At 48.1% G+C, this 27,664-nt stretch overlaps 1 protein-coding gene across 1 annotated transcript; it reads right to left on the minus strand.

Moving 5' to 3' along the window:
• Positions 1–76: 76 nt before the first annotated feature.
• GALNT14 (polypeptide N-acetylgalactosaminyltransferase 14) lies at positions 77–27,664 on the minus strand (the record flags this gene model as incomplete). The annotated part of the gene is made up of 11 exons (XM_009877558.1): positions 77–235; positions 813–932; positions 7,954–8,098; positions 9,270–9,353; positions 11,027–11,119; positions 13,740–13,866; positions 18,219–18,322; positions 19,724–19,808; positions 20,497–20,584; positions 25,420–25,541; positions 27,599–27,664. Coding segments are annotated over 11 exons (1,193 nt in total), but the record flags the coding sequence as incomplete, so codon positions are not given.

Raw genomic sequence — 27,664 nt, forward strand, 5'->3', positions numbered from 1 at the left:
AGCTCCATCTGGTGCATCTTGGCTGCATGTAGCAACACCTCAGTGCCCATCCCTGCTGTGTAAGTCCTCCAACAGGTCAAGACATCACCATGTCCCAGCGCTGACTCATGGCTGTACTCTCACAAGGGTTGATGACAAGCTCTTTGGTACTCTCATTTGTGTCCCCAATCGTCTCGGTGTCCAAACAGAAGCGTGAAGCTATGTGTTCAATGTGTGACCCAACTTTAGCCCACCGCTGAGGAGAGACACGCACAAGAGGAGAAACAACGGTGAACAAGCTTCCTCCTCATTATAGTTCTACTATACTGTTCCAGCATCAAGTGGACAGACATCACTAAGCCTTTGTGGCCTGATGCTGGGAAGTATGGGGTCCCCAAACCCACACTGAGCAGAGCACATGCTGAGCAGTTCTCCCATCAGAAGCACACTCATTTAAGCTCAGCCTCTGCCAGGCTTCAGGAAGATAATATATTACTAACAGCTTTTTCTCCCCAGGTCACTGGTTCAAATGCCAGCTCGATGATTAACTGCAGAGAAATGTTAGCATCTGCTGGCTGACTGGCAGCCTGTGTGAACTAAATTGCCAGTTTTGGTCTGACTTCTGCAGTTAAGTATCCAGATCACCACCCGCACTAATAGACATCCTTATCAACACACTCATTTAAGAGGCAAAGGGCTGAACAGGCCAGAGTCTGTACTCCCAGACAGACTTTACTTCTCAGATGAAGTCAGAGCCACGATTTGACATGCAGTAATACTAAGCGGAGAGAAAGGGAGCTTCCAAGAAAACGGGGATCGATGAAAGGGCTCACCTGCTTGTTGTCCCCTTCTTTGCAAGGTGACAGCAGCACCTGGGAACCAGGGAATAGGGTGTACACAGACAAACACAGCTGCTGCTGGCGGACTTGGTGGTTGTATGTGTATGTCCACTCCTGCAAAGAGGAAGGAAATAAAAAAAGGGAGGTGAGAGATCAGGGTCGATTCTTAGTATTCTTCTACCCATAAGGCAAACACTTTGGCTTGGATCCTGCCACCTCTCAAACCAAGCACAGACCTAATTGATTTCAAGAGGCAGCAGGCCAGGTAACTTTCTGTGAGGAAGAGCAGAAGAAATGCTTTGCAGCTGGCAGTGGAAGAATGGGTAAGAGGAGGTTGCAAACATTTGCAACTCTTTCCCAAATATCACGAAAGTCAGGGATAAAGCTCCACTTTATACCAAAGGAGCGGGACCAAACTCCAAACATTTGCCATGCTGCTTTGCTGTGACCACTGCTATTCCTGCTCCCCTGGGCTGTCTTGGAGGTTTGTTTGGTTTTTTTTTTCTGATGCTGCTTTTCACGTTCACCTGCTCTTTATCAGCTCCTCAGACCAAGATACAGACTTTGGAGGAGCAGAGACTCTCTGTCCTGTGTAAAACCTAACATACAACAGGGACTCTCTGGGATCATCCTCTTTTTCATCCATGGATGTTTTACTTGGGAGAAAAAGAGCAGCTGCTAAGTTTGACAAGGATTTCCAAATGTGCTGGACAAAGCACTGTGAACATACACATACACTGCTTAGTCCAGGAGTATTTTGCAGAAGTTTATTCCAACATTTATTCCATTTGAATGTTTTCTGCCATTCATCTGTGCTCTTATTACCAAAAAGCACATCCTGAGGATCTGTGCCTGCCCAGGCAAGGGATGTCTCCCTCCTATTTGTGTGTGTACACAGGCAGACAAGATCTCCTTTGGCTTATGGGAAACCATAAACTATGCTTTTACGTAACCCTGGAGAATGACTTCTGGAAGAACATTTTTGCTTATAACTTTGTGTGGGCATTAAAATTAGAAAGAGCGGGGCTAGAAGGGGGTTTCTGAGGGCCTTTAGCCAGGGTGCAAAACAGAATCGACTCTGGCCATGTAAATGATTCTGAGACAGCCATCAGGTGAGCCGCAGTGGGAGCAAATAGAAAAGAAGTTGCTGAGTTCTGGCAGGGTGGGTGAGCAGGACTGGAGGACAAGCAGAAGGCTGGCTTCACTAGCAGTGAAAGAAAGAAAAAGTGCAGAGAGAAAGGAAAACAACTGAGAGCTCAGATATGGAGGAGTCAGAAGCTCCAGGAGGGGTGAAGTGAGCAGGGGTCTTGGCAACAGAGGGGAAGGCAGTGCTCAAACATATGGGAGTTAGGCTGCATCTGGAAAAATGAAGGATAAAACATGCTGCTGGGAGGCTGCAACGCTTTCTGAGTGCCAGAGAGGGGAGTGAAGAATGGCTGTCCTAATCTCAGAGCTGGGGCACCTGCAGCTCCCCCTGACTTTGAACAGTGAAGGCTTTGGGTTACATTAGCATGAGTTATTAGAGCAGGGAAATGCTTCCACCCCTTTGGTATCTGTCACCATCAGCAGCTCTAACTCCTCTCCCTGACTTCAAAACAGACAGCTACAGGCATTTAATTCCTGGGAATATAAATCCCACTTCATTCAGGTTCTTAGCCACCTGGAAGGGAAAACACGCTTTTGCACAGCAGACCCCAATCCACAAGGACTTCACACTGTGATCCTCACACCCCGCATTTCTTAACCTACTACTTCCCACCAGCTAATGGAAATCAAACCTGGCTTTCCGAACAGCCTGCCCATAGGGTTCGCAGTGAGAGCTGCCCAGGATTTCGGCACATAACAAGCACTCATTTTCAAAGCTGCAATCTGTACCCAAAGGGCCTTCTGGCAACTACTTCTTCTTTGTCAGATGGAGCAGAGTTTACGTGATCCCACAGTGAACACGTTTCAGACATCCCAACTATGCACACTGTCAGCTGCTGTGTAAACCACCAGCCTGGGAAATCAGGTGCCAAATTATTCCTGCATCTGTGAAGAACGAAGCCCTACGGGGCAAGCTCCAACACCTGTTCTTGGCGCCAGTGCTGCTACAAGCTGCTTTGAAAACCTGCTTTACATTTTTAACCAATTGTTCATCATTTTAGCTCAGGGCAGGGCTGGAGCTGAGCTCCTGAGGCTCCTCAGCAGCAGCAAGTTAATCCTGTAACTTGTGTATAAGTTGAATTCCCCAGCTAACTCAGGCCATGGGATTTTCACATTTTTTTGCTTTGACCTCTTAATCTCCTTGCCTTGCTGTGGCATCTCATGGAGGATTGCTCCTCCCAGAGGTTCCCCATGCTTTTTTTCCCGATCAGGCTCTGTTCAAGCCTTCACAATATGCACATCCTCTTAAGGCAGGACCATCCTCTCAATCAGCAAAGCACCATGAGTTAGACAGGGTGGTGGCAACCATCTCTCCTAAGCTGTTGTTCATCATAAGAAGTGAGGCCTTGAGAGCTCGATATCTGCATCTGTTCGATAGCTGACACTGGATCCTCCTCTCTTGCCCCCAGGCTGTCCTGCTACTGTCTTTATCTAAACTGACAGATTTTCACATGGCTCTTCTATTTTAGCAGAATGGCTTTTTATGGAAGCCACCCCTGTTGAAAATGTTTTATCCAGTTGTAATCATGCCTTGTGTCTTTTCAGACCTAGATGAAAGCCAGAGAAAATAATGCAGAAAATGAAGAAATTCTGGAGTCGGAGGGAATCACGTGAACACTACAGAACCCCTGAAAACCTTTGAGTTAAAACACAGGCAAGTGGCCATGCAAATTTTTATCTTATCCTATCTCTTTCCTTAATTTGTATCAGCTGGGATGAAAATTCCTGCCTCCTCCCCCTGCCCTGCCTCATGAGAAACTACTTTATCTTATAAACCCTGGTGTACTGAGCACTCATGTAGCCAGCACAGCAGTAACAACAGCAGAGCTTCGCATCCTGGAGGTTGTGGTGGACAGGGCAGCCCAGGGTGCTCCTGAGAACAGAGACCTTCAAGGAGCTAACATGGCTTCAGGGCTGCAGACTGGCCTGAAGAGATGCCAACGGGGTTTCAAGCTGACCCCAGCATCAAGGAAAACCAGACAGATGAGGTGAAACTAAGATCAAGATTTCCCACCTTTTCAAAAGCAAAGATGAGGTGGTGGTGGAGCAAGGAGGAAGAGGGTGGACTGGGAGACCAGAGCCACCAGTTCCACACCACAACAAGCAAACCCCTTCCTCCAAAGGCTTGGGTACCCCCATCAGAGATGTGTGACTATTTTTCAAGGCTTTAGCATCATCTGAGCAGGCACCTGTCACTGTTACTCAGCATCATTGTGAACCGAGGAAATTATTTTAAAATGTGACCTTTTGGCTTGCCGTAACCTGTTTCGCAGAAAGAGAAAGGAGCCCCTCAGCCTAGCAAGGAGCAGCCCCACGGGAAAGCCCTGTTACATGACAGAGCTGTACATGCTCTGCAAGAAGTCAGACATACCCTGAAGCTGGGGTAGCAGATAGAGAACAAAATTTTCTGAAGAAGCCAGGAACAACCTCAGCCCTAAATCATCTTAAAATTACAGGGAAGGATTTCCCAAGGCATGTGCCTGCATGGGTCACCTAAGGACATCAAAGTGCTTCACTGATCAAAAGGCCCTGGGATGTAACTAGCACCTACACACCTCTCAGGAGAGGGAAAGTAAAGTACAAGAGGTGCCCAGGGCAGCCCAGATGCAGAGGTGACACTGCTGCCAGCCAGCCCCTCTGCTCTGCCAGATCAGCCTGGCTCCCACAGCTCCAGACAACCTACAGCTAGGGCATGTTCTTCTCCATGAAGGAGAAGAACAAAGACTTCTGAGGGGAGAAAGGCCAGAAGAGATATTTTTTTTATGGTTGAGATGTCTCAGGAGGGACACCGTCAGGTTAGTTTGGATAGCTGCTAAAAGTTCTCCAAAGAAAGTGGATTTTATCAGCCCATGGAGATCATCAAGCCAGCTGGGGTACACTTCAGTGCAACATCAGGCAGATTATCCCATTGCATTTCCTTCGCAATGAGAGTCAAGGACTTGCCAGTCAAACGCAATGGCTGCCAGTCAGCTCCAAGGCTCGCATATTTTGGGGTGCAGGCCAGGGAAACAGATGCCTCAACCTTCCCGCTGTTACCTCACTTGTCTAGGAGATGACTAACTTGACACTCGTTTTGCAGCTAGCACTCACATGTATGTGAGCATCCAGGCCGAAGTGCCTTTTGCTCTGAAGTACATCAGGTTTCATGGAACTGCCAATGATTAATGGTTTATTAAATAAATCCCAGAGTCAGATGTCTGTTCCAAAAATCAACTGGGCCTTAGTTTGAAAAGAAAACCACTCACATCTTCATCTGATAGACCAGGGCAAAATTATGATCAATTATTTTCCCTCAGATGCATTTCTCTTGGGAAAACCTAGATCATGCAGTTCATTTAGTGAATGAGACACAACATGACACAGACTACCAAGGCTCCAGTGGGCCGGAGCGCTGGCAGAGCCTGCTGTGCCCTGGGGGTGGGCAGCCCTGCACAAAGATCTCTGCCTGTCACTAGCTCAAGAGCAGGTCCCTCTGAGGGTCACCCCAAGGGACACAGACTGCCCTGACTGCTACCAGGTGTTTTGGAGAGAGAAGGGTCAAGTGGATCCCAGGGATGAAAAGACAGAGCTCTCCTACACAGGGGTCTTCCTGTGCCTCAGTGCCCCTTTTAGTAACTCAGGACTAACACCAGACACCATCTGGGAGGGTTTGCAAGAACTGCTAGGGGTGTAAACCTGATTTCGCTGCATTCAGAGTGCTCTTCTCAATTTACCCAAACTAGGATGTGGCCAGAGGGCTCCCCTTGCACGGAATCACTGGAGCAAGACCCTGAAGACATGGCTTCAAAATCTGCTTCTCCTGCACTACCGTTAGAAAAAAAAAAAAAAAAAGAGCAATTGATTGCTATCTGACAGCTCCTATTCCTCTCTCCTCAAACCATGGTGACGGACGACAGCTCAGATCATCTTGCACCTTGTACCACAACTTCACACATGTGATGCTGGTAAAGGGCTTGGGGAACCTAAAAGGGAGACAGTACAGAAAAGCAACAACTAACACTGACAGTAAAGTATCTGGCTGGCCAGGATATTTCCATAGCACTTACTAAATGCCAGGAAAACACAGCTTTGGTTTAGTTAAGCCTATTTTTCAAATAATAAAGCTTAGGGTAAACAAGATATGACTTCAGTATGTTAAAGTGAAGCTTATTGCTCTATTCTGGTATACCAAATATGAAACTAAATATCATTCAGGACTGCTGCCTAATCTATCCTACACAGCCTGGTGACTATAACCACCATCTCATCCAAAAGTTCAGGTGGTCTTGTAACAATTGTGTAAATAAAATACAAGTTTCTATTCACAATGAAAATTTAAATATCCTGCTTTCATCTGAAATAGTCTCCACGGGTACCAGTAACAGAGAACTACACTAGAAAGACAGAAAAAGATAAAAGGAAAATGTTTTCTCTATTCCTGCCTGTGTATTGAGTGTAGCTATTCAGTAATCTGTTTGTAGTGCATTTTTCTGCTCCCCTGCAGAGTTAGTCCTGGTTGTGCAGAAGAAATGGAGTTGTCATCAAGGGAGAAGTGCTGACCTATTGCAGACTGCTGCAGAATCAGAATGGGAAGATGAAAAGTTTGTGGCATGAAAAATTCCAAAAATTTACTCCACAGAAATGCCAAAACAAAATGCGTTTGATGGAAGTGAAACAACCCCACTTGCTGGCATGATATTTCTCAGTTTTAAATATCACATCAAATTGATACCTCACAAAGACCAATGACATTTCATTTTGAAATACTAGCTTGCAGCAGCATTTTCCATTTTGATTTTCCCAGATTTTTTTTTTTAAACATCCAATTCATTGAAAGTTGCAGTTGTTGCTAGAGCATTTTTTTTCCCTTCAGCAGAGTTGACCCTACAAAGGATGATGAGCTGCTCTCATCAGCTCGCTTCTCCTGCTGTTTGTGCAGCGGAAGAAAAGAAAAATTCTAAAACCTAGAAACCAGTTAAACCGTAAAAACCTTTAACTATGTGGTACTTGCAGCAATATTCACTACTTTTTGAACTGACTAAAATTCAAGTAATCATTGTTTATTTTACCGGACTGAGAAGCAGATATTATTTTCCTGACTAAAGGCAGGCATGCAACTGCATGCAGAATAGATGCACATATTAACATGCTGCATTAGTATATATAAACTAGGGACATTCTCAGCAGCATCTCCAGGCTAAGGCTTTTATATGAATAGCTACCTGGTTTGAATGTGTAACCATGAGGGTTAGGGATGTACAGTCAAGTGGAAGCAAACCAATGCCTACTAAATTATTTCATGGCATCCCGAAGAAGTGAGCGAGTGTTACCCTCCCTGTTTCACAGATGGAGCAGTGAAAGAGCTTCCTGACATGCCCAAAATCACAAAAAGAGCCTGAAGCAAAAGCAGGTTTTGAAGCCCTGTCTTCAGGGTCTTGCTCCAGTGATTCCACTGCAAGGCACATATGCCTGCTCTTGGCTTTAACATTTCATAGAATATGCTTTTGAGAACACTGATTCATACGTTTTTTTCTCATCTCAGTAAGACTGAAAAAACCGAGATCGTCCTCATTAAATTCTCGCTACTTTAATGGGCAATCTAATATTGAGAGAATGCAGATTACGAAGTTATAAAGACCATTGCAATTCAGTGCATTTTGAAAGAAATAAGGATGAAAGATGAGAGGAAATTATAGTTCTCTTTGTCTTTATCTGATCTCTGCAGATGAACGGCGCGTGGCGTTCCTGAGCAGCAGTCAGTGCTCAGCACAGGATAAAAGAGAGAGTTCTCTGCCCTGCACTGTGGCTCCTGCACCAGTCTCTGCTGCCGCCCAGGGCTTCCACTGAGGTAAGGAGGACTTGCCAGGGTTTAGCTACATGCTACCTTACGAAAGGGGCTGGCAGAACGGGTAATCCTCCAACAAAGCTTTAGTAAACTTAGGAAATCACCTCCAACCTGCCCTGGAGCCTTCTCCCAGCTGGCATCATGGGGATAGGCAACACATCTTACCTGCGCGGTTGCTGCCGTGACTTTGCTGCTAGTGCAAGGATTTAAGCTCAGGACGGGCAACTCTTGGCCTTCAGACTTGTGCGATTCCAGGCAGCTCTGCCTTTGCCTGATCATCCCAGTCTGATAGAGCGATTCCTCGGGAATCCTGCGGGAACAGTGTGAAAACAACATCCCTACTCGCCCATGCACACAGAGTATTCACAGGGAGGCTCAGTGGGGTAAGGAGGACACAGCCACACCATTTCACCTTCAGAAAATGAGCGTGGCAAGATCTATTAAGAGACTGAAAGACTGAGGGCAGTACATGGACAGGGACGCTGCAGAAGCAGCACTTGGAAACAGCTGGCTGACATTTCTAAGAGGAAAAAATTAATAAGACTGCACAAGGCAAACAGAAGAGCAAGGAGTAGACTGTGAGGAGGCTGAAGGTCAGCCTTCAGCTTACCAGAGCAGGGCACTCTGTAACAAACCACCACAAATCTCTGGTTCCCCGGTGAATGCTGCTGTGCAATGTCACACACGGCAAAAAAAAGCAACAAAACAGCTATAAATCATTTTCACACTGTGATTCCGCACTCTGCTGTTGTGCCAGCAGGTCCCTGGAGGCATCACCAAAACTTTTACACTCTCTTAAGTAGGGCTCCTGCTAGTCACCAGGTGAATGGATGCAACAGTTTCTGGAGTAATTTTCATGGCTAAAAGGGATCTATCTGTGCATAAGCAACTGTGGAAGTGCATATTAAGCAAAGCATTAGACTAGGAGTAAGGCAGAGCCACCTGAATACAGGTAATAAACTCCTAGAGTTGGTGGTTTGACAAAAGGGAAATCTTGAGTATTACAGAACAGTGTGAAAGGACTGGAAATTAGGTGCTTGTTTTATAACCACGAGTCATTAAATACTGAAACAACCCAACCCAGGCTGGGGTTTCCTCCTTGGGATACTTTTGTAAGGAAAACTGGCTATTTCCCTGTAACCACCTGTCCCGCAGCATGGGCAGAGGATACGCGAGGAAGCCCCAAGTACTAAGAAATAACTGGTGCTTTGCCATTTGCCAGCCCTGCAGCAAAGAGACACGGAGCCTGTAAGACTGCTTAGAGAAAGCAGGATCACAAATAAACCATGTCACACTGCGAGCAAGCTGTGTTTAAAGCCAGCACGAGATTCACGATGCCCTTCTGTGAAGCCCAAGGGAGGAGGTGCCTGAGTCTCTGGGGCTGGGGGAGGTGAGGAGACTGGAGGTACAGAGGAAAGCTCCGTGGGGCAAGAGGGATGGGGCTGGCCAGATGGCGACAGGCGGAGATTGCACTTCCTTACCGAAGTTCGGGATAAACGTTTTCCAAGTACCACTTGAAGCTATGGCATTTCAACCTCTTCCGCAGCTCCACTCTGCCCTGGACACTGTGGGAAGAAAACAACATAAATCATGAAAGGTGAGACCCAGTGTGCTGGAAAGGGAGGCTGAGACAAACCCAACAGTAATGCACAGACAACCAGACACGAGAGCATCAGCAGCTCTTATTTTCTGCTCCTTTTTGCATGAGCTTGAGTAGTCATTTTGATCTCTGTCTCTTTGGAAGTCTCACTTGGTAAAACCGCGTGATGACATATTGCCATTTTAACAAAGAGCCTGGAGTTTGCTGGCTCAAAAAGTTCATGGAAAAGCACAGTCCTTTGAAAATTATTAGTAAAATGATGTATGCAGTCTACTATATGCAGCAAGCATTAATTTACTGTATTAATGTACTCAGATATTAATACATGCTATTATAAGTTACTCTTAATTTACAGGACTACAAAAGGCCCTGACTTCCAAGAGCGCCTAAGCACACCTTTAAGTCAGCAGAAGTTAACCACACGGTGAACTCCCTTCTTTCATTAACCAGGGCAAAATTTCTGCTGAGGGATCATGCTGTATATACTGAGATTTTCCAAACTCCAGCTCCTCCCTGGGCTTACTTCTGCTAGTGCAGCTGTTATAAGCTGGCATTTACAGAGCAGTAGGAGACTTCCACTACCCTACCTTCATGTAGGCTATCTTCTCCACACCCTCATATATTTAGCACAACAGAGCTGTTACTTCATTTGGTGCTGACGGATGGGAAGAGTATATGAATTCAGTGCAAAGAGGTTAGTGACTAGGACTTCAGTTTATTTATCCTGGAGATTGAAAAGTAGCCACAAGAAATTTAGGTTTGGATTTGGAACCCTCTGTGGTCCAAATGAAACTTTCTAAGGAAAGTTTCTCTCTATAACTACCTGAAAGGAGGTTGTAGCAAGGTGGGGGTTGGTGTGTTCTCCCTACTGGCGAGTGATAGGACAAGGGGAAATGCCTTTAAGTTGTGCCAGAGGAGGTTCAGGTTAGATATTAGGAAGAATTTCTTTACTGAGAGGGTTGTCAGCCATTGGAACAGGCTGCCCAGGTAGGTGGCTGAGTCACCGTCCCTGGAGGCGTTTAAGAGAATGGTGGATGTTGCATTGAGGGACATGGTTTAGTGGTGTTGATAGGGCTAGGACAAAGGTTGGACTTGATGATCTTGAAAGTCTCTTCCAACCAAAAGTTTTTTGTGATTCTATGAAAGGAAGAATGAGTGAAAGTGAGAAATTAACACAAATACTTATAGTCTGCCTGACAGGGAGGTATTTCTGACTGTTCGCAGAGTGAATGACAAACTCCCTGCATACGAAGCACTTGTTCCTTTCCGACAAAGCCTTAGTGGGCCCAAAATCTGATGATTTTCCTGTCCCTCAGCTGCCAGCACTGACAGCAAGACCTCTGGACTCTCCCCACCAAACTCCGCTCTGGGACCAGAAGCACTCATACTGAATGCCAAGGGCAGGGCAGAGGCAGAGGGGGTCTGCCTCCACTCTCGATTCGGTTCACTCACTGGGAGAAACCAGTGGAACATACAAACTATCTGTTTATATGTTCCATTGCTGTGCTCATAGCATCTGCCTACCATTAGCATTTAATTGAGCATTACTACAGAAACAAGGCAGGCGGGTTTCCGAGCAGGGAGACATGAGCACCTACTGCAGCAGGCAGGACACAAGCAGCAGGAAAAGGCACTTACTTTCCAAAGGGTCTCCCTTGGGCTGCGGGACGAGCCGCGTAGTAGTACTGCTTGAATTCATCCATCCACACCTCTGCAGTGCGCTTGGTGTTTCTGGAGGAGGCAACAAAAGACAGGTGAAACAAAGGAAGCCTCCAAGGTGACACTTTCTAAAATCCATCCCGCTCTCTTCCCATCCTCAACTTGGTCTTTGGCTTCAACCCAAACCACCTTTGAGCCAGCCCCTCGCTACAAGAGAAGGTACTCCTCCTCCCCACTTCTCCAGGGATCAAATACAACAGGCCAAAGCTTGGGTGGAGAACTCACCATTTCAAACTCACTTGGATGCTTTGCATCCAGGAGACTCAGAAGTGAAGATTCTTTTGAGCATCATCTCCCAGGCAGGCATGGCTAGTGGCTGGGATGGAGCTCTGAGAAGTAGCACAAAATTTACCAAAGACTGAAGGCAAATATGTACTTTGCGTCAATTCTGTATGGACTCTCCTGCTTTGCACTCCTGGATTTCACTGAGGCAAATCTCAGCATTCAAAACACAAAGAGAAACTATCCTGACCACAGTGCTGGAGCATAAATGTCAGTCTTCCACGTAAGCTAGGTGACTGCAGAAGGTTTATGAACCTCAGGAAATCTTCTGTTGACTTCAGATGGCTCTAACTCTCCATGCAAATAGCTTTGTTGATCCATGCCTATCTGCCTATCCCTGCCTGGGTCAGGCAGTAATCCAAGCTCCTGCTCCAAGGCAGGTCAATGACTCTAAGCTACCACATCACTAAGCTGCAGGTGCCATGAGGTATGGTCTGGATCCAGCTAAGACCCATGTGGCTAGAAAAAAGAGATAGCCCACACATGAAGCCAGCACAGAATACAAGCCTGAGCTGTCTCTTGCACTGAAGCAGAGGCTGTGTGAAAAAAAATCAATATCTGGCAGAGAGGTGGAGATATTTTCTGCTAACATCTCTGTTTAAATAGAGGTACCACATAGCATCAGGTTGCCAGAAGCTGCTTCTCCTCTCAGTCTATATGCTATAACATCAAGTTTAAGGCTGATAGATCCCATAAGGTTAATAAAATCCCATCTCCTAATGCTTACAGATATGTTTCTCCAGGCTGCTTTTCAGCCCTTTACTGATTCATGGTGCTTCTTCCTCTCTCTAAGGCCCATGCAATAGTTTAAGTGCTCTTGCTCAATAAATGTCTAACTCACAGTGTCTACATCTAACCTTCCCCAAAACTGCAGGTTTGTGGTTTTGTGTTTTTTTGTTTTTTTTTAATCTGGCTTCCTGATCTCACTTGGATTTATAAGAAATATGGGGATAAATGCTGCAGCTCACACTTAGGCATTGATTCAGACCTCCTCACAGTCCCCAGGTGCCTGTGCCTGAGGTGCAGCCAGAAGGGCTGTACCCATTCAAGCTCCCCTTGCTCCTCCTGCAGGTGATGTGACGCAGATGCTACCTTTTCGTTCAGCTTTGCAGTGACTGACACTGGAGATTCTGCCACATACCAGCTTCTTCTGTAAGAGTCTTATTACCCTACTAAAAGCAAAAGCTCTCCTAGTGACTCTCAAACTTGTGCCCTCCTCCTTCATGCCAGCAATGCCTTGCACCCCCTCACTGTCTTCTTTTTGAAGCAAGGTGACAAGGTCCCCTCCCTGTCCAACACATTGCATGGCTGGAAACTGCATATTAGGTATAACTGAGAGATGTAATTTGCACTCCCCGTGCTCGTTAACTTATGCAAAGCATGGGGAAACTGCAGAGAGCTCAGCTCAGTGGTAACCCTGCTGCAGCTTCACAAATACTGCCGGCTCTTTATAACACTGGGAAAGCCACACTAAAAGGAGTGCCTGGTGTGTGAGCACTCACAAATGCAGTTTAGCTGAGAAACAAACCCTGCATTAAGTATAAGTGCCCCCGGGGGTTTTCTCTGTCATTTACTTAATGGACGACCTTTAGCCACATGCTCTAAAGGAGGAGGAAATCCTGCCTGACTTTACTAGCTGCTCCCATCATCTTCCCAATCCTGATTCCCACTCCTTGACTATCTCCTTCCCCATCTGCTGTTTCCAGGACCTTGGCCCATTTCAGCCACATGGTTCAGTATCTGATTCGGTCTCTGTTCTTGTATGTGAAGATGGATCCTCCTCAGCTGGGATGCCCTGGCAGCTTTCTGGGTGGTGCCACCAGTGAGGTGCAGCCCATCGCTGCCCCCTGCTAGAGAGGCAGCATCAGCCTGGAGGCAAAGCTGCCCACTCCAGCACGCTGCTCTGCTCCTCTCTTCGAGAGGCGTCAGGAGCCGAATTTTCTGGTTCAGCTGAGCCACGCTCAGCCCTCAGCTAAGGTTGCCGAGTACTGACAGACATTGTCGGCAGCCTGATATCAGGTCATTACAAATGTGTTCTGACGACCTTAGGGTCTAAACCATTTGCTGTTATGGTAGCTAGCGCTCAGCGAGATGCTGGGGTCATCCCTCCATTTCTGTGCTGATGAAAGGTGCCATATAAGTGTCCTATTTCTGTCATATTCTCAAGACTGTAGAAATTCTAAAGGAGAGTTGTACTGACTTGCATTTTCCTCAGCTCAGGAGATTCCAGCCCAGGGATATTTCAAAGTTTTCCTGACAAATTTTCCTCCCTATTTTCTCTGCTCCCCAGTCCCCACAAGGCAACACCTCATACCACTACACAAAAACTAAGCAAGCACAAAACACCTACTTAATGTATGTATTGGCGTTTCCCTCTGGAAAGACGTACGGATGTTTCTTCCGGAAGACGTGTCCAACACGGCTGCAGGGGATGATTTCCAGGCTCCCTCCACACATCCACACACGGAAAGAGATTTCTACAAGAAAAGCAGCTTCAGCATTTTGTCTTTCTGTCCTAGAGCAGGCTGGATCCTGGTGTTACCTCTCACTTCATCTTCTGCCACATTAAACTGGGGTAAATCAATTACCAAAGGGGCTTTCCTAGGCACAACTCCCTTAAAAGCCCATTTCAAAGCTTCTTGCAATCTGTTTGAAGTCAGTGCACTTGAAGCCTGCCTATAGCACAGCAGGTGCTATCACAACGGCAAGAGACAGTAAGTAGGTCCCTTTTCATGCAGCCCCACTTCATCGCAGAATCATCTTGCCAGGTCTGTGCTCCTGTAATTACTTCTGCACTGCCTATTTCAGAGTCGCTTCCCTCCAAAGTGCTGTCAAGTTCACTAGGAGAGGCCACGAATTCTGTTTATTAATGACTACAACCATCATTATCTTTATGAATCCACCATTGATTCTGCAAAGTGAACAGAGAGCTGTGCATCCATCACCTGTCTCAAAAGGGACAGGACCTTCCTGTGCCCAGCATATACTCCGGGCTGTGAGGGCACATACCTTCACACAAGCACAGGTCAGTGGCAGGAGGAATTATCCCCCAAAAATCTAGATAAGCTGTCAACACAGGACATATCTCTCAGTCGCCCAAAGCTGCTCTCTGGCTGGTCCATGGGGCCCTTCTAGAGGAAAACAAGCCTGTGGCATAACTGATACCAGAAGTTATGGGGCTCTTGGCAGGGAGCTGGATGAAATCCTAGCTGGCGAGGTAGGATGGGTGAGCAGAATGGCTGATCTAATGGGTCCATCTGGTCCTAACGCCTGTGAAACTATGAATCTGCCGCTATATTGTCAGAAAGTCATGCTTAGACAGAACCAGCATGGAAAAGAAACTAAATTAAAAAGAAAAGGCTTCTGCAGTTCTTTGCATCCTATTTTACCATCTGCTGACAGTATAGAGCTACATGTAGCATGTTTTTACCCCAAAACTACGAATTCCTTTTCACTCCCCAAACCTCCTTTAATTACCGAAGTCAGACAGGAGACCACCCATCGTCTTTGCCAGCTCATGCTCCCAGCAGTCCTCTCACACATGCCAGCACAAGGATGACTTGTCCCCAGGTTGGATGTTGGCAAGACAAGTGCTTGTGTTGGGAATGTCACTTTGGCAGTATGGATAGGAGTCTTCCTCCTCCTCCACTGCCAGCCTGCAAAGCTGCTCTCCCTCCAAAAACAACCCACAACTTCAAGGAGCAAAACAGGATTGGAGCCTGGACCTCCAAAGCCTACTCTCAGCACATGTGGCTCAGACACCAGGTGAATGTCGCTGCAGAGGTGGGAGCCTCCTTCACATCACTTTCGTTCCTGCTTCCAGCACACCCGCTTGCTCCTGCGCTGACGGAAAGGGGAAGCTGGCATAGCCACAAAACCCTCTGGCCTTGATGCCCCGGACCAAAGGTCGAGGCTTGAGCGCATCCTCAACAGCTGGTCCTGTCAGCAAAGGCCAGCAAGGGCTATGGTGGGAAAGCACAGCAGGGAGAAGTATTTTTTTTTTCATAAATCCCCTCCCTTCCCCTTCACTGGTGTGTTTACAGTCAAGAGCTGCAACAGCAGCTGGAGCCTCACCACCTTCCCCAGCGCTGGGCATTAACAGGCCAATAAAACGTACCCTTGTGCCGTGTCCTGGTGCTATATTAGGAGCAACCTTAATCACAGCTGCAGGGAAATGAGATTACGGCAGGATGTGGCCGCCCTAAGCTGCTGCACTCAGTCCAGCACTGCTGTGTAACTCAGAAGGATGCCCGATCAAAGGAGGACAACCCGCCAAGCAGCCGTGAACCACAGTGTGGTTTTTGTGTTATGTCTTCCCTCCTCTGCTATTTCTGCTCTGCCTGGAAGAAGAGCAGCTACCCCGAGGACCTCCAAGGGGAAGTCTTGCACTGTTCAGTCCTTGTCTGCTCTTAATTTAAAGCCTAATGAAGAGGTGAGATGAAGTGATCTCTGTGTGATGCGAACTGGAATTAGAACACAGTGCTGTGGAGGCAGGAGATGGCGAGGAGTCCGAGCTCTCTGCTTCAGACACACCGCACCCCACAGACTCTGCTCCAGTATCAGCAGAAGCAATTACAGCGCAAGTTTCAGCAGGTAGGGATGACCTGTGGAGTCATGTGTGGCAGCAAACAAAGAAGGTCTCCAGACTAGCAGCTGAGAGCTAGATGCCTCAGGAGGAGGTAAACTGAGGCACCACTGAAAGCTTGGCATGGGGCCAGCTCAGAGGAGCCGGGGGAGCTTCAGCATGCTTCACCTGACCCTCGAGAGATGTCTCCAGTGTGAGTGGCCCCTCTGAGCGACGCCCAGGAGAGATAAAAACAGTACATGTGTGGGCACACTGGGCTTGGCAAAATGCCTTCAGCACTTCTTGCTGGCCTGAAAGTGCTTCTGCCATTACTCACCAATTCACCTACAGGGAATTAAGGAAATTTAGTCCTCCTTCTAACCCCAACACATTTGGTTTTGTTTGGCCTGAAGTCTCCAGCCCCCTCTAGCTGCCCAGTCAATAACATTAAAGGCAGCAGCGGTGCTCCCCAGGATCAGAGTCCTGCATCTGCTCAGGACTAAATTACCAGAAAAAGCACGGTTCGCTCCAAGTGCCCCAAATGAACAGCTGCTTGATCATCTCCTGCCCTCTGCCACCTTCCCAGAAGTCACTGGGGACAGCAGGGTCACAGCTGCCCTTTCCTGTGTGCAAAGGAGGTGGGACAAGCTGCCCTTGACTGCAGGATATGCAGCTTTGGGCTGAGCACACTTCTGCTCTCAGGGTGATGGGATCTGCCCTGCTGCTATACAGACCTGCACTTTTTTTTAATGTGGTGTTAACTTGCCTTGTGTCCCTTTGTCATGTTGATGCTCTGAAGCAGCCTCATGCCCTGCAGCAGACAACACACATTCAGATGGGACCAGCATCCATAGGCATAGCACCAGTAAGCAAAACATCACACTTCATAGGATGGACCATAACCAGGCATAAAGAGCACAGGGCGTAGAACAAGCTGTCAAGGTGGAGCCTCCCTGGAAGGCAAGCTGCCCCGTCACTGTTCATATCCCAGGAGCAGCTCGGGCTGGCTGCTGTCAGAGACAAGTGACGAGCAGAGATGGACAGCAGGTCAGGCACAGCACGGCAATCCCTCTCCTCCTCTCTAGTTCTCTTCCTGGATGCTTTGTTTGGGCCACTGATCCAGCCAAGGAGGTGGGAGGGCTGCTGCTCCCCCTCTCAGATTTCCTCAGAGGCACCCCGCTCAGAGGAGCAGATGCTTTGGGTCAGTCCATTGGAAAGACACCACCCACAGAGAGAAAGCACGAAGGAGCAAGATCCTACTGCATGACAAGATATATGAAAATAAATAAGATATGCTAGAGGAAAAAGGCATGTGAAGGAAACAACAGTGCCAGGCAGCGGATGGGTTACTGCAAGGCGGCAGCATCTGTTCCCTTGGATGACTGACAGCATCACTGTATGTGTTAAGACAAGATCCTTCCCTCCTTGCTAGCCACACTCCCCAGAGGTGTGAGCTATTAAAGCCAGGTTCTGATCTGTCTCCCTGACATTGTGTGCCTCCCTCTTCTTTCACGGATACAGTCTATTGCGCTGATCTGCAGCAACGCTACGGCTTCAAAGAGAGAACATCCCAGGCTGATCCAGCTCCGCTTGACACGGAGGACAAAGGACAGGCTGTTACCTCTTTCATGTGCCTTCCTAAGTTCTCATGTAGGAGACTTCTTAATGCCAATCTTGCTCAATGATAATGGGCAGAGGTGACTGAATATAGGTCAGCTCTTAACCTTTTTTTTTTCATGCAGGAAAAATGACAGCGTCAAGGAGAACCCGGCAGCGCTCAGCGATTCAGAGACACAGGAATGGAGAAGCAGCCACGTTACTTTGCCATCTGCTTGCAGTAGGCCAATGGAACTACTATTTCAGGCACTCTGCAAATTCAGGGAGACACTGATGTCTCAGTTTATAGCTTCAAAATGCTCTCATCAGACAATGGAATATGTCTTTGCTTTACCAATGAGAAAACAAGATCAGGAAGGAAAAGGGGAGCATGTGTGGTGTTCTCTCATCTGTTGGTAGGACTAAAGCTGGAAGCTCTGTGAGCTAAGGTATTTAACTATAGAAAATCAAAGCAGTGTGGAAGTCTTGAGTACTAACGATTGCTCGCTTCCCATTGCTCATGGTTGTTGGGTCCCTTATTCACCTGAGGCCACAACATACAAATGTAAGTGAGAACATTCCAAGCAAAGGTCTAAAATGACCTTGAATCCATTTGGCATGACTCAGGAAGAGAAGCCAACGCAGTAAGGAGGAAGAAGAGTGACTCACCGAAGTTCTCCCCACCCCAGATATCCATGGCACTGTCGTACTTCCCCAGGTGGTTGAACCAGGCTTTGTCGATCACAAACAGCCCCCCGGCAATGATGGGAGTCCTGCAGAATGGGTAAGTTAAGAGGAAACACACTCTCAAACACTGCTGCACCACCTGGATGCACAGAAGCAGCTCTTCTCTTCGTCGCCTCTTTCATTGTCAGGACATTACCTATGTGTATCCTTCCCACTAAACAAGGACAACACACCTCAAAAAGCATAGGAGCCCTTCTTTCAGCCGCCTTGGTATTTTGCTGTCAATCTTAAATTGCCTGGCACATAATGACTGGCTAATGCACCTGTCAGCACAACTCCTACAAGCCCAAAGTTCACAGCCCTGATTGTAGGCTTCAGCATCAAAAATGCACTTAGCGCTCGGGGGGTTATTCACTCAGACCGGCTTTTTGCCTGGAGCCAGTCTATTATGAGCACTGTTCGACTGGGGAGGGGAAGGCACAGCCAATTCAGAAGGGCTTTTTAAAAGCCATCACTAGCTGTGTGATCTTTATTTCAAAACAGGGTTATTTTTCACTCTTTGGATTAGATAAGAAAACTGCACAGAGAAGGCATGTGGAGGAGGGAGGAGGGCAGACCCAGAAGATAGCTTGAAGAGACTTGCCATTTGCTGGCACAAGTCCCATCTCCATTCAATTGCCAACGATGTGGATGCCTTGGCGTAGGCTTGGGAGGAGCTGGGGTGACTGCTGCGCCTGGGCTAGTCCCCACAGTGCCCTACATGGCTGGATGACCAGGGACAGAAGGAGAGCCTTTGGAAAGCCAGTGAGAGTTCCTGTTAACAATAGCATCCTAAGGAGAAGCAATGCTTTGCTCCCCTGTGAGCTTTCCAAGGCCCTGCGCTTCCCCCAAGACTTGGTCTTCTCCATGCAGCACAACCCAGTGCTTCATGTCTGGAGGTGCAGGCAGCAGCACTAGGCTTGCTGCCAGAAGACATTTTCAGCAGAATGAATGACTCTCCCTCCGTCCCACAGCATGAGGACAGATGGCATCTTTCCCATTCAAGTTTTGCTATCTCTCCTTCGCATCCTGAACTTCACAGCAAGTTCCAGAAGAACATCGCTGAATCTGGAAAGGCTGGGCACACACCACATTTCCATCAATTGGGCTGAGCACACTGGCTTAATTTTAAGTGACAGCTGGGCTGAGAGAAGCAGGGGTCTAGAGCACTGGGCTTTTTCCCTAACCATATTCAGCCTCCTTAACACTACCAAAACTCAAATAACCAGAAGTACATTCCTTCTACCTTTGTAGCATCCTCGCACTTCAGTGCTGGAAGGTGAAAACGTACTGTGAAACCCAAGGAATTCACTATAGGCATGAGAAGTTCGGAACTGTCCTAGAAGGAATATCATACTGCTATGGTGTATGGAGTCATACATGGGGTAAGATAAAATGCTTGTCCTGCCCCACATTCCCCAGGTGCCTCCTTCCCGCTCCTGACTTACTTAATGGGTGCAGTGGGATCGAGTCGTTTGGCTTTCTGCTCTGGGGTAAGCTGCTCCCATTTGAAATGCAGACTCCAGTCAAAACCTAAAACCAAAGTAGAGAAGTATCACGGGGAAATCAGAAATGGGTACAGATTAGCAGGCAATGTAGGCTGCAGAAGCCGTGCTTGATGGAGTATTTTTCCTCACTTCCAAATGACTTAAGTCATGGAGATGCAGCTCTTGGGAGATGAGTCCAATGACTAACACATTTTACTACTGCATATGAACCAGAAACAACACATTGTATTACAATTGCAAAGTCAAGCACTCCAATGGCAGGAAGAGTCAGAGCTAAAGCTGCTGCTGAAACCTCACTTTGTCCCCTTGTGCACACATAGAAACACGCTCTGATGGGTAGTGTGTGCTACAAAGAGCACAGGCATACTAATAAATGCTCCAGTCACATCTTCCATTTGTTGCCTAGACATCCCCCATCTCCTCCTGTCGGGAGCCTGGCTTTCAGTGCTGCCAAAGGTGGCTTCAACACGACCCTTCTTTCCTGCTTGACCGCCTTTTCCACTGTAGCAAACACCATTTCACACGCCACGCTTACCTGTCTCTAAAATAGCCTGAAAACAGCCAGCGGGGAGCACTGAACAGTGCTAACACGCTTTTTTGCAAGAGAGCAAGTGCCAGCGGTGGTGTAGTGCAGAGCCCCCAGCTCCTTGGGCCAGTGCATGTTCACACTACAGGATGGATGCCCATGGGGCATGCACATGGCTTGGACTTACCTCCTCTGAGGTCTGAGGAAGCTGCCACATAGGCAAAAGTGTCCAGGTTGATGATGTCGATAACGGGGCTGACCACACGGGTGGGATCCTGGAAGGCAGAAGTGAAATGACCCATGACTTCAGATCACACCATTCAAACTGGTCAAGGGATGCCCAAAGCTCCTGGAGACACCAGGTGCCTAGAAATCGTGGTGTCATTCAGGTTTGTCAGGGACAAGTGCCCACAGCTGCCTCCTTCTCCTCAGCCACCAAACCACAGAATCATAGAATCATAGAATCACAGAATCATAGAACTGTCAGGGTTGGAAGGGACCTTAAAGATCATCTAGTTCCAACCCCGCACCATGGGCAGGGACATCCCCCACTAGATCAGGTTGCCCAGAGCCCCATCCAGCCTGGCCTTAAAAACTTCCAGGGATGGGGCTTCCAGCACCTCTCTGGGCAACCTGTGCCAGTGTCTCACCACCCTCACGGGGAAGAACTTCTTCCTAACATCCAATCTGAACCGATCCATCTCTAGCTTCAATCCATTCCCTCTAGTCCTATCGCTACCCGACATCCTTAAAAGCCCCTCACCGGCTTTCTTGTAGCCCCCTTGAGATACTGGAAGGCCACAATAAGGTCTCCTCAGAGCCTTCTTTTCTGCAGACTGAACAGCCCCAACTCTCTCAGTCTGTCTTCACAGGAGAGGTGCTCCAGCCCTCTGATCATCCTCGTGGCCCTTCTCTGGACACGCTCCAGCACGTCCATATCTTTCTTGTGCTGTGGGCTCCAGAACTGGACGCAGTACTCCAGGTGGGGTCTCACAAGAGTGGGGTAGAGGGGGAGAATCACCTCCCTTGACCTTCTGGCTACGCACCTCTTGACCAAGGAATTAACAGCAGCAGCATCAAGCGGCAGAGGTCTTGCTGGGAGCCAGGGAAAGCAGGCACCATCTCTCCTGGGAAAGCGGACTGGGTGCTGCTGGGCTGCCGAGCTGGCGTCTCTCACTGGCTTTGGCCTCACCCACAGCCTCTCCCACTGCAGGCTGTGCGTGTACTCAGCACTGAACTTGGCTGGACCAAAAGCTCTGCCTACCTTTTGCAAATTCGCCAATGTATTCCCTCAAATACTTTTTACTGGATTTCAGAAGTCAAGTGACAAACAGGCAGTTGAAACAACAAAGGAAAAACACAGGCAGTCAGGCAGCTTAAATACAGGTATTTTAAAAATGTGCAAGCTATGGGGATACAGTAAGAGTTTTGCCAAAGGTGTGAAAGGGTTAAAAAAAAAAAAGAAGACCTGAGTTGGTGGTGGTTTAATTAACATCTTGTTATGGGCAAAGAGATTATACAAACAGTTATGAACAAAAATATCTACAGAAGGAAGAGACTGTGACAGCTTTGACTGGTCTCTTATCTCCCTTTTTCTTTTCAAAAACCCTAAACTCCAATTATAGCTCAAACTTCCAAGGTTTTACCCTCACCAGATCAAATAGTAACAGCCATGCAAAGGAAAGCATCTGAGCACACATGGGCTTGCTTTATCCCTCAGAAAAGACTTTGTTTAAGAAATTAGTCCTAACAAAGAAGTATTCAAATGCAGCTGTAGGAAGAAGAAACCAAAGGCAAGGAGCTGGAAGCTGGACTACAGCTCAGGTTTTCCAAATAAGCATGACAAGTATTTGGTATTTCCATAACAGTGCCAAGTCAGGAGTCTGTCTTCTAGTCAAACACCCCACTGAAAGGGCAAGGTATCTACCCACCACAGGGAGAAACCTTCTCCCTGCCTCAACTTCCCTGCCATGCCATTGGGACTTTAATATGTAGCTTTCATGAAGGTCTCTCTGAGCCTCAACAGAAAAACACAGCATGCTCAGGAGCACAGCACTGTTGCTATGCTTTATTTCAGGCTGAGCACCAGATCTCATTATAGGCAGCTTCACCCCTCTGTTTTTTTCATACCTTCCTATGCCAGAGCATGTTAATATTAACAACACTCAAATCTTCAATCCTCTTTCACAAGAAATTTTCAAAAATTGTGGAACTAAATCAACAGGAAAAAACTCAGAAAATTGTCCTGAAAATACTGGATACATTTCAGAGTTGTTAAAGGACGCTGACTGCAGCTTGTGGCCCAACCTCAACATCATGACCTTGTAAGGGTCAATAAAAAGGGCCACGGTTGCTCCTCTGGACTCACAACGACATCAGACAAGGTGAGAGGGCCTGGCTGCCCCTCATCTACCCCAGGAGAGTATCAAACTCAGTGGGATGCTTGAGCTCGAAGTAGAGGGAGGTCACCATCCACTGGTTCATCCCAGTGCCATTTAAAAATTCAGTTTTGTAGCAAATTCTTTGAGTCATACCGTAAAAACACCTTGGGTTGGATAACTGCATTTTTAGAAAATTATTCAGGCAAAATGCACCACTAAAGGCTTCAGAGATATTTGTTCTGTAAGTAAAAACAAGAGCGTGAGCCCACGCACTCACAGTCATTTGCTCACAAACACAGCGGGTGCAAAACACCCGCTGTCGCTGCTGCTCCTTAGGATGTGCACCCTTCTGGGCACAGGTCTGAGACCCTCTGGATCCCTTCTCTTCCCGCCCCACCACATCACTTACTCTCAAGACTTTCTAGTCCTGAATGCTTCCAATCCCACACGCTGGGCACGTGCTGCCCACATCCGAAAGCACCCGTGGGCCTGGGGAGGGGTGCCACCAGCAGCTGGGAAAGCTCAGCGTGGCACTCAAGGGGCACCTTCACACGTGTCCATGGGGGTGCTTGGTGGCACACACAGGCTCCAGTGTTTCCCACCATGGAAAGCTGCAGGAATAGCTGCTCTGGCTGAGAAAGTAAGAGAGGAGCAATGCACACGATGGCTGGTGGTGGTGAGAGCCACTCACTACTCCTTAGCTTGAAACTCAAATCACATTAGCTCGAAGCAGACGGTTCCGAGGAGGAACACGTAAGATGTTCCTAGGCGGCTGATGCTCACCGCCGCGGTCGGACCGAGAAGCCATCTCTTTAGCACAGCCTGAAGGTGGCAGCAGTCACATTTCATACACTTCACTGATCAATATTTTAACCCTGATGGAAAGGATCAGTACGGTGGGCTTGGGAAGAAGGGAATCCTGCAGTTTTTGTGAGCGAGCAAGTGGGATCCCACTTGCTTTGCAAGTCCCTCAACACTCTTTGTAGTGAGTCTCCCTTGCTGCCTGGGCTGCAAGACACCGGGCAGGGTAAGAGTGGCATGAGCAGCAGTGCAAGTTTACAGACTGCTTTACTTCCAGCTAGAGGAAGATTTAACCCAGAAGAGAAAACAGAAATAAGTTCATGAAGATAGCACTTGCATTTGATGCCACATTCAGACCGCGATGCAGTGAAACTCCTACAGCGATGCTGCACGTGATACCCACTTTCGGCCACCTCGCGGGCGCTGAACATGGGGCACAGTCCTGGAGCTGCGTGGGAAAGCACCTCTGCCTGCCCCCTTCCTGCTAACACCGCTGCCCTTCTCCTCCTAAACCACGTCAAAAGCTCTGCAGGGGAAAGAGGTAATTGCTCCAGATGCTCCTCACGGAAATCCAGCAGGGCTTCAGAGCACAGGCTGCCCAGGGAGGTTGTGGAGTCTCCTTCTCTGGAGACTTTCAAAATCCGTCTGGATATGTTCCTGTGTGACCTACTGTACGTGATCTTGCTCTGGCAGGGGGGCTGGACTAGATGATCTCTAGAGGACCCTCCCAATCCCAAACCTTCTGTGATTCTATGATTCTGCAGGCAACAAGGAATGCCTGCCTTAAAAAAACTCAGAGGAACAACGATGCAATACAGCTTAGTGGTGAATCCCAGCCTGGGGCAGGCCACCTACGAGGCTCGAGTGGTATCATAGCACGTGTTCTTGTAATTCCACCAGAGATGCGATCGATGACATGAAAAGGCCATTTTCACTACGTTACCATTTATCAGCAGTGCTGCGGCCCAGCCTGCAAAGTGAGGTTGGGACTTCTCCAGTGCTGGCTGCCCTCGCCTACTGTGGAGGGATCTGACTGGATGCTGTCCCATCACTGCCACACACTGGGGACATGCAGCCCAGCCAGCACAGCTGTCATGTACAGAGGTCTGAAGAGCAGGACACCTTGAATTAGGGGCACCGTGAACACCAGCCGAGAAGGTTTCTCCATAACCCACTGCCTCAGCTTCCCCTTGCTCCTCAGCTGCCCTTATTTCAACGTAATTCAGTAGTTTTAAAATTACTGACTAATAAATACTAGCAATCAGGAGCCAGAAGTGTAGCAAGGGTGGTGGAACGAGGCAGGGCAAAGGGAAAGGATCACACGTCTGTGACGGAGCTGAAGGCTTCATCCCCTGCACCGTGCCAGCAGGTCACCAGCACAGAGTTCCCTCTGACCCAAGTGACAAGGCACTGCCAGCCTCCACGCACATGTCTGGTGACAGACTCGCCACTGGCAAAAGGCGAATGTCATTGTCTGCTCGGAAATCAGCAGAATGTAAATCCCATTAAATCAATTTATTAGCGCTTAATTTGCATGAAATTAAATTCGGCCCCTATTCAAGGAGCCGTCACTCCCTTAAATCATCAGCACTGAGCGTTTTACATGAGTCTAATTAAAAACTCTGCTGGAGCACTGCCCACACACTCCCCGTTCACCGCACAACCTGTGCTTGCTGGTTAGAGCCCCACTGCCTCGGGAGGCTCCTTGTCCCACTACCTCTCCCAGTCATGGAGACAACTCCACCTGTCTGCTGAGTGGAGGAACACCAGCAAAATTCACTTTGCGCACCAAAAGCTCATTGCTTTCTTACTCAGATGCCTGCACGCAGTTGGTTATGGTTGAGTGGTCGTGCCCCTTGGGAGGGCAGAGGAGGGGACATCAGCGACGCATCCCTTGAGGGTGGCCCTGGTCTCTCAGGAGCACTCACCTCTTTGACCCTCTGCAGCAAAGGGAGCAGCCAGTCCTTATTCACCTCGCAGTGACTGTCAAGGAAGGTCAGGACTCCTGCTCGTGCCACATCTGCCCCTCGGATTCTGGACCGGATCAGACCTGTTTGGGGACACACCAAGTCAGCTCCTGCCCAAATCGATGGGCTCCTCCAGCACGGTCTTCTGCACTCGTGCATCTCCTGGGTTGTGACCCATCTAAATTCCACTCAATATAAAATGCAACTTGTGTTCATTGCCTCTTTCCCAGTGCAGCAAGGCACAGCAACTGCTTCCCGAGGTCACCAAAGCAAATAAATTACTCCACCTAGATTAATGACCAATTATGCCAATCCTTAAGTTGCGTGATTATTTCTGCTGTTTCCTTCTGGGGCAAAACACAACTTGAAATGCTTCCGAAACATCCCGCAGGTAATAAACCTAACATAGGCTTAAGTCAGTGGGAAATGGGCCAGGGAGTCGAGGGTGGGATCACTTCTTGTCAGAATCATGCTTTTCTTAGGCTTCTGACTTTCTCCTGCTGTGCCCCTTTCCGTGTACAAGTGACCCCCAAATCTCCCTCCCACCCCTGGAAGCACTGCTGATTCGCAGCTTAATGGGAACACATTTTCAACCAAGAATAGAGGGTCAGTTCTCAGTTACCAAGATGCTAAGAGCCTGCTTGGATCACCAGGGTTCTGATGGTAAATTTAGAGTCTTTCAGAGCTGGAGACAGATTGCTGCATGCGTTTGTGAGAGAGAAAAACGAACAAAGAGGAAGGTCATGGAAAACAGCTGTATGCATGGATTTCACGTGGATTTGAAAAGATCACTGCTCTTAAAGGTGCTCTTCTATGTATGCAGGAATCAATCAGCTTCCCAACACTCCTCTCGCCTACAGTCAACGCTGTAAGTGTAAGAAAGGAGATGGTCCGCTGGCAAACGGGACAAGCAGGTTGCTCAAGGGGAGCTTCCTGATGACAGAGAAACAGCAGTAATACAAGGGGAGACAGGGGCAGATAAGACAGGAGGGTTTTGGGAGCAGCAGCACCTGTGGTCCACAAAGGAGGTGGTCACTGACCTTTATATTAAAACTCCATAGAGGAAAGAGGCCAAGGAACAGCCTCTGACCAGGAGGAAGAGGGACAGGAGAATGAAGCCTGGAGCAATCCACTATTTGCTGAGGTCACCTCCTGCAACTGAGGTTGTCCCCATATCTCTCTCTGCAACTTCTAACACTTTGTGGGTAGCTACAGTCTGCTGTACCCACCCCAGCCCTCCCCCGATCCTGGCAGGTGCTGAGGTATACAGCTTCAGTGACCTACTAAGTGAGGCAAGCCTTCCGAGATGGATTTCCAAATCCTGACTGCTTTATAGAGCACCAACACCTCCAGGTTTATCCAGTGCTAGGGCCGAGCATATATGTACCCCAAAAATACAGGAGAGAAGGGTGAGGAGGTGTAGACCTATGGAGACCTCTCCTACTCTCCTACCAACACAGATATGCGTCTTACACCCATGGCTGGGTGATGCCACCCTGCCAGACTTGCAGAGATAAAAACCTTCTGAGGAAAGAATACACAGACAAACCCTCCCCACTCCTCAGTCTCTCCAACTCAACACACACCTGGACTCAAGCCTTCAATTTTCAGCATGAAAAAACTTCTTTGTTTTTTGTTTTCCCAGTACTGCAAAGCACGACTTGAAAACATCCATTCAGACTACAGGGAGCTGGGAAATGTCTCAAAAGGTTGCCAGCAGCAGCCCAGTGGGGCATGCATTCATCCTCTATATGGCCCTTCTTAATCTTTCAAATATAATTAATTAATTTTAAAAAAAATCCCGCAGAAGCAGCAGGAGCAGATCTCTTCTCTTTCATTAGAGCAAACATCTTTAAATATAAGACCCGGGGCTTTGTTTTGCCTGTTCCAATTTTCTGGTTAATAAGCTACAGCTGAGCCTCATTGGATATCATAATAGTCCCATCTCTTTCAGTGAGAGAGGGGGGACTCATTTTAAATCCCAGCCCTTTATCACATCTCCTTTTATCAGGTCCCCTTGTCCTCAGAAGCTGCTCACCTTTCCAGCTGCCCACTCCATGGACATCCCACCAGGCCCCATCTCTCTCACACCTCCCAAAATTTGGGTTTCCCACCTGGGTCGTGACCAGGCAGCTCTTACCTTCTCGCCGTCCATTCCGCAGGCACTTCACCTTGGGGAGCTTGCCCAACAAGTGGCAGTCATCAG

The sequence above is a fragment of the Apaloderma vittatum genome, unplaced genomic scaffold, assembly GCF_000703405.1.
Source record: "Apaloderma vittatum isolate BGI_N311 unplaced genomic scaffold, ASM70340v1 scaffold1391, whole genome shotgun sequence".
NCBI lineage: Eukaryota > Metazoa > Chordata > Aves > Trogoniformes > Trogonidae > Apaloderma > Apaloderma vittatum.